This window comes from Vipera ursinii, assembly GCF_947247035.1.
Source record: "Vipera ursinii genome assembly, chromosome: 2".
Classification (NCBI taxonomy): domain Eukaryota; kingdom Metazoa; phylum Chordata; class Lepidosauria; order Squamata; family Viperidae; genus Vipera; species Vipera ursinii.
The window spans coordinates 55779917-55790820 of NC_139513.1; the positions used below are offsets into that span (position 1 = coordinate 55779917).

The 10904-nt window shown below is 47.1% G+C and overlaps 1 protein-coding gene across 1 annotated transcript in view; it reads right to left on the reverse strand.

Annotated features, from left to right (window-relative positions):
- The window catches only part of CELSR3 (cadherin EGF LAG seven-pass G-type receptor 3), a gene marked incomplete at its 5' end in the record, with an annotated part of 105128 nt that extends 96841 nt beyond the window's left edge, over nt 1-8287 (reverse strand). The window contains one exon of the mRNA XM_083353345.1: nt 4183-8287. Within this exon, the coding sequence (XP_083209471.1) occupies nt 4183-8287 (4105 nt within the window). The remainder of the gene's footprint in view (nt 1-4182) is intronic.
- Nucleotides 8288-10904: the final 2617 nt, after the last annotated feature.

Genomic DNA, 10904 nt, shown 5'->3' on the forward strand with positions numbered 1-10904 from the left:
TCTAAGACTGTCATGCATAATTGAGTAATGCAGTAAGGCTAGGATTTCCACCCGTTAGGATCCATTTCACAAACTAACCCCCCTTTCCTTTCTCTCTAAACCTGACTAATTGTTCATTGATTTCAACCATCAGGTTGGTCCTGCTTTCCACTGTATCAAATTAGAACAGAAGCTGTTCCATAAACCCCCACTGAATTAAAACATAGCAATAATAAGATATTTAAATCTGCAAAGAAATTGGTTGTTCTCTAACGGAAGGGCCAAAGCATCCCGAGTAACTATCAAATCCAAACAGAGGCACAGGGCTGCCCCCACCACCTATTCATAGCCTGAGGGGTGCTTTCTTTGCCTAATTCTCCTACATGCCTTTTGCCTTCCCGAGCTAAAGCTTTTCTTTCCTCATTTTCACACTGGAAAAATGATAACATCCTCATTCCGAGAGCTGTGTTGTTCTGAGTGAATTTAATGCAAAGCCTGAAAACGTGATTTCTTCCCGCCTTTGTGCAAGGCTTTAAGTGCATTCAGAGGTTGAGTTTACTTGAGTGCACCCTGGCAGACTCCTGGAAAGGTCAGTGTGGCTCCCCAATCATCAGCCTCCACGCCTGTCCCTCCTCCCCCCTCCCTGGGGGGAGGAACGAATATAATATTGCACTACCCTGCAGTTACAATTAACCCCTGAGGAACCTTAATCGAGCATTGAGCCTGAGTTGGCTACCCTGTACATGTCAGCCTGGCCTACCCCTATCTTCGGAAGGAACCGGGGCTTGCCTTTTCCCAACCATTTCCCCTTATTAATCTCATGGCAGGAAGAAAAAGGAGGCAGTTAACTAGGATGTGGAGACGGCTATGAATAATGCAAGACTCCCTAGAGACAGCTGGGTAACTAAGGCTGGGCGATATAGATGCAACCTTCTCTCCTCTTTCTCCTTCTAGAGGACCTCCTTGCACCTGCTTTCTTTAAGTCACCCTAGGATTTTTATTTTATTTTTTTTAAGCATCATTAGGGATAAGTTTTAAAACATGCCACTTATTTTTTTCCCCTAAAGTGACATTTCCCCTCACATTCTATACAACATCTCAAAGCAGCTAACAACCGAGCCTGCAAATTAAAAATGCAACAACATTTAAACTCTTACATGCTATTAGGCACCACGGTCACTACCTGAAGAATGCAAATGCTGGTCTCATCCTCCATCCTAGCCCAAAGCTTAAAGAAATAAAGGTAAAGGTAAAGGTTCCCTCGCACATGCGTGCTAGTCGTTTCCAACTCTAGGGGCCGGTGCTCATTTCCGTTTCAAAGCCAAAGAGCCACCACTTGTCCGAGGATGTCTCTGTGGTCATGTGGCCGGCATGACTAGACGCCAAAGGCGCACTGAACGCTGTTACCTTCCCACCGTAGTGGTCCCTATTTTTCTACTTGCATTTTTATGTGCTTTCGAACTGCTAGGTTGGCAGAAGCTGAGACGAGTAACAGGCACTCACTCTGTTATGTGGCACTCGGGATTCGACCCGCCAAACTGCCGACCTTCTGATCGACAAGCTCAGTGTCCTAACCCACTGAGCCACCACTTAAAGAAATAGCTAGGACTTAATAGCTTTCTGGAAGGGAAACAGGATATGAGTTCTCTACAACATGGGTGTCAAACTCACCGCGTCATGTGATGTGTTGCGAGGTATTGTGACGTTTTTTACATTGCTGGAGCTGGGGCGGGCACGGCCTCCATATGATGCAACCGGCCCGTGGGCCGGCAATTTGACACCCCTGCTCTACATCTTGGAACCACAATGGAGTGGTGCCCTTATAGGAAAGAACTAGAAGTCCTCAGGCTATTAGAATCCTATTATTGGTCTTGCATACATTTTCCCTGACTGCATTTGGCTATTGGTGTAAACCAGACATGTCAAACACAAGGCCCGGGGCCCGGATCCGGCCCACAAAGTGGTTTCATGTGGCCCACGAAGCCATCCTGGAAACAGTGAGGGAATGCCCCCCACTGCCTTGGCCCTGGCCCAGAGACCCTCCTTCTGTCAGAGACCCTCAGATCTGTCCCACTCCCGTCCAGGCCCCCATAGGCACCCTTGATGCCAATGATGTAGAGCTGGCCATGCCCACCCAGTAGGCCACACCTACTCTAGCCACGCCCACCCTGGCCATACCCACCCGGCCCCTTGAGGGCAACAGCAATGCTGATGAGGCCCTCAATGAAATTGAGTTTGACACCCCTGGTGTAAACCCTTCTGACGTAATGTAAGAAGTGGTTGTAACAGCTATTTCCAAAGTAAGCCAATTTTATAGAGATATATGTATTTACATCAATGCAGTGCTGATATCTTGTAAAGATAATCTAAAGTTCTAACAGCATTCCCTCTCCTCCCCCCCTCACGATAATTTGTTGGTATTTACAAGAAGTGGTATGTAAATCTATTTTCTAAATAGATTTTAGAAAAAATGGACAAGGCAAACCAACAAATGATTATTTTGCATGTAACGTGAAATAGAATCAGATGAATAGTGAGAGTGAGCAGAGGACAAGGAATAAATTATAGTCAAGACATAAATATTGACGTGCCATGGTAATCAGACTCATCACATTATTTAATGAAAAAGGGTTAGTTCAATGAAATCTAAGCAAGAAGCCAAACCTTGCTTATGAGATAGTTGAGGCCTGGGCTAAATCTGCTAAGAAACCTAATGGTGGAAACTGTTTCTTTCTTGCAGTAAAGAGGAGTGATAATTCAAGCATTTGGCTCACTGGCTGAATCCATTCAGTCATCTGGAGGGGGGTGTAATCAAATTATCTTGCTTTTTTGGAAGATAAGATAAAATGAAAGACAATGGCTTTTGAAAAATGCACCTGATACAGAAGCTTTAGATACATTTGGCAGATATATCCAGCACTTCATTCTTAAAAGGAAATGCACTGGAGCTATAAATGTGCCTTGAAGTTATGTTCCATGTTCCAAAAATCTTTGCTCCTTAGGGAGAAGAAACTGTTGAGACATTATCTTCATTATGAATTTATGTTTTGGGGCTCAGCCTTTCTATTTAAGGAATTTAATGCAATGCATTAAGCTCAGAACTGTTCAGCCAAACTCCCAAACACATTGAATAAGTGGCAATAAATGTGTAGTATATGATCATGGGAATACATTGCATTAATTGCCTTGAAGAGAAAGAGCAGGTTATAAATGGTTTTAAATTGATAAATCCTTTCATGCCACCCAAATACTTCAGGGGTGTGTGTGTGTGTGTGTGTGTGTGTGTGTGTGTGTGTGTGTGTGAGAGAGAGAGAGAGAGAGAGAGAGAGAGAGAGAGAGAGAGAGAGAGAGAGAGAGAGAGAGAGAGAGAGAGAGAGAGAGAGAGAACATAACATCTAAGAACAAATCGCAAGGTTTCAAATCTATATCAAGGCGTCTTCCCATCCAGACAAGGAATATTTAATGATATCTATCTGCCTGATATCCATATGAAACTCTGATCACCTTCATATTATTGGCTAGTCCAGTGGCAAAATAGGGAAACATAATCCAAAATGGCAATTTTAGCTTAAAAATACTTGTTAATACTTCCCCCCCCCTCAGAGTAATTCTTTTTGCCTTTTCCGGAGTTCCAATTATCTTGTAGGCAGAGAAAACTGCAGTCAAACGCCCAGTTTCATCACTTGTTGCTAACTTATGCTTCCTCTCTAGCTCAAAAGCCACAGAGGATCATTATAACTTTCCAAGTGTCCATATTTGGTTTGACTATATTGCTATTGCATGAAAAGAAACAGAGAAATGAAGCAGGAAGCATCTCCATTCTCTTCGCAGCAGGCAGGTTTAACTTATCAATTTACAGCCTTTCTCCCTTCCTTTGTGTGCACTTTAATCTAATTTAGACTGAAAACTCTTCAGGGCAGGAACTTGGCTCTGTCTAATATATTATGAAATGAGTCTGCCATGAGATAACAGGAAGCAATCAAATCTTGCTTTTTTGGTGCCCACTGAATTATTACACCCTAAAGGAAACTAGGGAAAAATAAATAAAAGATCTGCTAACATAATTATCGAAGTCACTTTACTTGCTTTTTCCTATCTCTGGCTTCCATAGATTTAGCAAAAGCAAACAAGCTGTTTAATTTTTATAATTCAAGGTAATCCAACTTGGATACAATATATTGAAAAAATGAAAATCATCTTTACCTGTGACAGTCACCAACATGGAGGCCACTAAGGGACGATTGTTGTCCAGTTTACGGTTCAGTCTGAGTTCCCCACTAGTCTGATTGACAATTAACAAGTGCAGCTCATTTCCTCGTTCAAAGGTGTAAAACAGTCTATCAGACACATCTGGGTCATAGGCAGGGATCTTCCCTATTACACCGGAAGGAAAGGTGTTGGATTTGTTGGAGATATAATTGTTGAAGAGGATCTGGAAATTTTTCAGAATGGGACTGTTATCATTCTGGTCAATGAGTTTGATGTGGACTGTAGCTCTGCTGACAAGAGGGGCAGAAGTGGCATGAACCACAATGACAAACTCGGGCTTCATCTCATAATCCAAATCAATGAGGGCAGTGAGCTCACCCGAAAATATGTCCATCTGGAAGATTTCAGGGATATTGCCTTCCACAATTTGGTACATAATCTGGGCATTGGGTCCTTCATCTGGATCCAGGGCTGTGATCTGGGCCACGACAGAACCCACAATGCTGTTTTCCTTCACAAAGACTTCAAACTCCTCGGCTGGAAAGACCGGAGCGTTGTCATTAATATCTTGCACCGACACTTGAATATGGACAGGGGTTCTTTGGGGGGGCATTCCCCTGTCCACAGCATAGGCAGTAAGTTCGTAAACAGGAATGCTTTCTCGGTCCAACCTGCGGATGGTTCGAATAATCCCAGAGGTGGGCTCGATAATGAAATCCCCATCCCCGTCCTCTCCATTCTGGAACGTGTACTGCACCCGTCCATTGGCATGGGCATCCCTGTCAGTGGCAGAGATCTGAAGTACACTTGTGAAGGGGGGGCTGTCCTCTGAGATGACACCTTGGTAGTGACCACTCACAAACTGAGGGGCATTATCATTGACATCATTCACCATGATTTCCACATAGGTGGTGTCTGCTTTCTGGGGGATCCCATTATCTTTTGCTGTAATGGCCAGTGTGTAGGTAACTTGGTCCTCATAATCCAGCTCTGCCTGCAGGGTGATGGCACCGGTGTTTGTATCAATCCGAAACTGGGGGATATTGTCTTCCAAGTAGTAGGTAATCCTGGCATTTTCCCCAACATCATCATCTGTGGCACTGATGACTACCACTGTGCTACCAATTGGACGGTCCTCATTAACACTGACTGAATAATGGGCACTCTGAAACACTGGCCTGTGAGTGTTGGCGTCTGTAATGTTGATATGAACGTGGCAGTTGTCATGCAGGGTCCTATCAGAGGCTGTCACTGTTAACACAAACCGCCTCTCTTGTTTGTAATCCAGGGGCAAAGAAAGGGTGATTAATCCCATTCCTCCTTGAGTACTGATAGCAAAACGGTTCCGTGTATTCCCACCTGTTATCTGATAGCTGATGGCACTATTCACATCCCGGTCAATAGCTGTTACACTAAGAACACTAGTCCCCACAGCAGCATCTTCATTGAGGCGGATAAAATATTCTTTCTGGGTAAATTCGGGTCGGTTATCATTTACATCCATGACAGTGATGGTGACACTAGCAGACGCAGATAAAGAGGGAGAGCCGTGGTCCCGGGCTTCCACCCCAAAAAAGTAGTGCTGCACAGTCTCTCGATCCAAAGGGCCACTCACAGTAATCCAGCCCGTGGCACTGTTCACTACAAAGGGCGTATCAGAAGAGACGCCAGCGAGCTTGTACTCAATGCGCGAGTTCTCTCCATAATCTGCATCCACCGCCTGGATGTGTATTACTGAATGGCCCAAAGGGGCATTTTCCAGTACAGATATTTGAAAGGGGGTGCTGACAAAGATAGGAGCATGATCGTTAATGTCCACTACTTGGATGCTAACCATGCCTGTGTTATTGGACAAAGGAGGACGTCCTGCATCCTGGGCACGGATCCTCAAGGCATATTCTCGCTCAACTTCAAAATCCAAAGGAGCTACCACCTGTATTTCCCCAGTCACACTATCAATTGAAAATTGCCCCCTACTATTGCCGCTGATGATGTTATAATGAACTAAAGCATTGTTGTCTTTGTCTAAATCAGTGGCAGTAACTCTTAAAATTTCTGAATGGGGCCTTATATCTTCTCTTACCTGGACTATATACCGCTTTTCACTAAATTGTGGGACATTGTCATTTTCATCAAGAACTGTTATATACACTCTAACTGTGGAGGATAGAGGGCCAGGCTCCTTACCTTGATCATTTGACTCCACCACCAAAGAATACTTCTCCATTTTCTCCCTATCTACTTGCCCACTTGTAGTGATCAGCCCTGACCGTGAATCTATCTCAAAGACAGAGTGAGCAGCTTGTTCATTTACAAATCGATATCTGATATGGGCATTGGGTGGAGAGTCCACATCGGTGGCCCTCAGCTGCAAAATGGGATAGCCTTCTTCTACGTTTTCCCGGATTGTCTCTCTGTACTCACTCTGCTCAAATACTGGATTATGATCATTTCTGTCTGCAACTGTGATTGCAACCATGGTGGTGGCAGAAAGACGGGGAATCCCATGATCCATAGCAGTCACTCGGAAGTAGTGTAGGTCCATATTTTCCCTGTCTAAAACTTCAGTGGTACTGATGAGGCCATTTTGGGAATCAATGCTGAACAGTTCCAGAGATCTGCTGTTCATCAGAGCATCCATGGAATAGGCCAGCCGCCCAGCTTCCCCGGAATCAGAGTCTTGGGCTGCCACCGTTATCACTGGCGTGCCCGAAGGCTGGTTTTCAGGCACCTGGACTTGGTAGTTATACTGAGGGAAGAGGGGGTGACGATTGGCTGCCCTCCGAACCCTCAGCAAGGGCAGAGGCGCCCCTTGTCTTCGTCTCCTTTTCTTGGCACACCTGGAATCGGTTATCTCACTCTGCATAGCTGGATGAGTGGGTTTTAACGGCAGGGAGGGAAAGAATTCCGGGATTGACGGACTCCTAAAATTCACCTCAAAACAAAGAGTTTGTAAACAGCCTTTGGTAGAGTCAAAGGGATGGAAAGAAAAGAGGAGATCGCGCCTTCTCCAATCTACGTTGGGATTGGCTCCCAGAAAAGCACAGGGAGCTGTCCGGGCTCCTGAAACGGCCGAAGCAGCTCTCGCCCAGCCTTTTCTGGTCCAGGTACAAAGGCAGCATTGCTCTGGGCTGCTCCCACGGCACTCGCCGGCGCAGCAGCTGAGGGAAATTCCACGGGGCGCCGGTTGCCCCAGGCAGAGCTGAAGGCAGGTCAACAAGGTGAACCACCTGCAGAAAGGCGGACGGGCTCCCGGGCGGGAAAAGGAAGCCAGTCGCATAATCGGGAACCAGGAAGGCATGGCGGGACTGCCGCCTTTTCTCCTAGCTCTGGCGGCGGAGCGCTCGGAGCTCCTCAGTAAGGAGCGGTCGGTGCAGTTCTGCAGGCGGCGAAAGGGCTTCGTACACAGGTGGACCCGCTGGATGCAGACCGCAGTCCTGTTCAAAGGGGCTGGGTCCCGGCGATTTAGGGAGGGAGCCTTCCTCCCGCTGGGCAGCCCATTGTCCGGCTGGCTCGCCCCCCTCCTAGGGCGTTGATTGGAAGGGCTTGAGTAGACGCCCATCTGCGCGGCATCCAGCCCAGCCACAGCCAGCCTCACGAGACATGCCCAGGTAGTCCGCGCACGGCTTTCTCTGAGCCTGGCCGGACTCGGGGGATCCGGCAGAAGTGCGGAAGCGTTGGTAATCCACGAGCAAGAGGAAGCGCTGCCTGGATCTCCCAGGGCGCCAACCGGGCAGCGGATCGTCCTCCTTTCCCAAGGTGGGGTCAGGGATCCACCAGGAGAAAAGCTGTCCTTCTTCCCTTGCCCCGCCAGGGCTTGCGAGTGGGAGCCCGCGCAGCCCCGATCGTCCTCCTCCTGGACACTGGCGGACGGCGAGCTTTCCTTCAGTTCCCCGAAGAGAGCGCAGCCCGGCCAACCACCGCTCGGCTTCTCCGGCTTCGCCCGGCGGACGCAGCCCAAGCCCCCTCTGCCCGCTGGCTTTCCCAAGCTGAAGCGAAACAAAGGGAGAAGCAGCAGCAGCAGCAGCAGCTCCAGGCGGCGGTCCTGGCGCGGACGGCGCTGGTTCGGTCCCGGAGGCGGAGGCGGCGGTTCAGCCATGGTCCCTCGGCCCTTTCCCCGCCCCCCTGCCCGGCTGCCCTGGCCTGGCGCTGCTCCCCCGGCCCCGCCTCGCCTCGGGCTCTGCCGCCTTGCCAGGTTCGGCTGCCGCCACCATCTATCTAGACGCGGCGGCGCTGCTCTCTCCGCGGCTCTCGCTGCTCGGTGGCGACGGCGGAGGCAACAGCATCGCCTCCTCCCGCAGCCTCAACATGGCTCCCGGCTGCCCCGGTGGTCCGTTCCGCCCTCCTACCCCCCTTCTTGTCGCCCTGCCGTGGTAGCGCCCGCCCGTTTAGCGTAGACGGGTGAAGCAAAGCCCTCCGCCATCTTCACTGTGGGCAGGTTGGGTCGGGAGGAAAGAGGCAGGGAGGGAGAGGGTCGGTCGTCTCGCTAGGACTGGCGAAGGGACGGGGGATTACGAGAGGATCGCGCCTGGATTCAATAGGGGCGTTCGACAGTGGAGGGAGCTGTCCAACGTGTTGATTTAGAACTCCGGGATCCAATCAGGGATGCCAAAGCAGTTGATGGCGAATCGGTAGAGGAAGGCTGTGCGATCATCCAGGAGGGTGTTTGGTCGCATGGGCGTGTCCTAGAGAGCCTACCCAGGCCTCTTAGGTAGGCCCCCTTCCAGCTGTGGTAGTAGCACAGGTACCAGAATCCGCAGCCAGCATGGTTGACTTAGTCCTCTGGAGGAAACCCAATGGAGCGACGCTGCTTTAGCGCTATTTATTCAGTTTATTTTGCACACATTGTCAGGTTAAAGAGAGTTCCCCTTTCTTTAATGTATACATGTGGGCAAAGGAGCTGAATTTTATACAGTAAATTAAATTAGTAAGGATTTATAGAAGAAAAGGGTTGAACTATGGGGTCCTTGGTGCTCTCTGAGCTTGGCTGTTTTCTTGCAGACGTTTTTATTACCCAACTAGGTAACATCATCAGAGCTCCTGTAAGGATTCAATTGAGAGGTTCTTACTCCTGTTTTAGAAGATATAATTTTTACCTCCTGTAGGTGTTATACTGCTAATTACTTGTTAGAAAACAATAACTATTATATCTTCTATTTATTCAAATGCCTACATCTTTTTTTTCCAGTTTCCATATGAGCCCCAAAAAGGGATGATGGTGAAGATGATGATTCTAAGGGTTGTGTTGAAGAAGCATTGTTTTAATTATTTGTTTTGTTAAAGCAAACATTTTTTTCTGCTTCACACAAAAGCTGGAAAAATGACAGGCTACTGTAGTAGGAAAGGTGCAATGTCCACAATTGGGCAAGGTCTAAAATTTTTTTTTGAAATAACATTCAATGCTTGCATACTTCATTTGGTTCTGTTTTATTGTGTGTTCTACTAGCAATAGTAATTCAGGTTCCAGGATTTGATCAGGGAATCAGCATACTGAAAACAAAGTGCAGTTGATATGAGTTGTTATTAATAATGTTGATTAAATGAAGCAACAGCGCGAAGCATAGTATAAAACATGGAAAGTGTAGAATAAGCAGCTTAATCTGACTTGGATTGTTAGAAACCTCAAACAGCAACTTCTCTTTGATAAGTTCTGCAGATCTTAAGCTGTCTCCTCTAAAAACACTCACTTTTTCAGGACCCTGGATACTGAACTCACTCACAATATTTCTAAGGACATTAAGAAGTAGTAGCTTACTCACAATTTGCTATTATGAGTGAGCTACTACCACTTAACATCCTTAGAAATATTGTGACACCTACTTCAAAGGAAGACAGAGTCAGGCTGCAACCCTTCTAACAACATTAGGTTTGTATTATCTGCAAAATACAGATAAGGTTATAGCAAGCATGTATGGGTTAGGATGCTGAGCTTGTCGATCAGAAAGTTGGCAGTTTAGCAGGTCGAATCCTGAGTGCCGCGTAACAGGGTGAGCGCCTGTTACTCGTCCCAGCTTCTGCCAACCTAGCAGTTCGAAAGCACGTAAAAATGCAAGTAGAAAAATAGGGACCACTACGGTAGGAAGGTAACAGCGTTCCGTGCACCTTTGGCATCTAGTCATGCCGGCCACATGACCAGGGAGACATCCTCGGACAAGCGCTGGCTCTTTGGCTTTGAAACGGAGATGAGCACTGGACCCTAGAGTTGGAAATGACTAGCACGCATGTGCGGGGGAACCTTTACCTTTTAAGTAACACATAGAAGGCTGACAAGAACATCTTTGCTTCTGTCTGAGTTAATCATATGGTCTGTTTTTTTCTTTCTTGTTTGTTTCCAATATTAGGGCTATCTGCTGCAGGTTGAAAAAGTTTGAATGGCTACCACATGATAGCAAAGGAACTTTCATCTCTTCAGATCTGGATTTTAGTAGCCCAGGTCTGACAGTCTTAGTAATATTCCTGTAATAATTTTTCTCTGTGGCTGGGAAAGAGGGAGGAACTGTGGAAAATATTGAAGGTTCACCACATGTAGAAATTCTTCCCTTATCTGGTACATCTCTAGCTGCATCACCTATTCATCAAAGAGAATGAAAAGAACTCCACCCATGTAAACTTGGAGATAAAGGGGACTCTAAAAATATTTAATTGTCAATGGTATTTATTTGTGTGTGTGGGGGGGGGGAAATCTGAAAGTGACATCTGAAAGATGTCAAGGATCC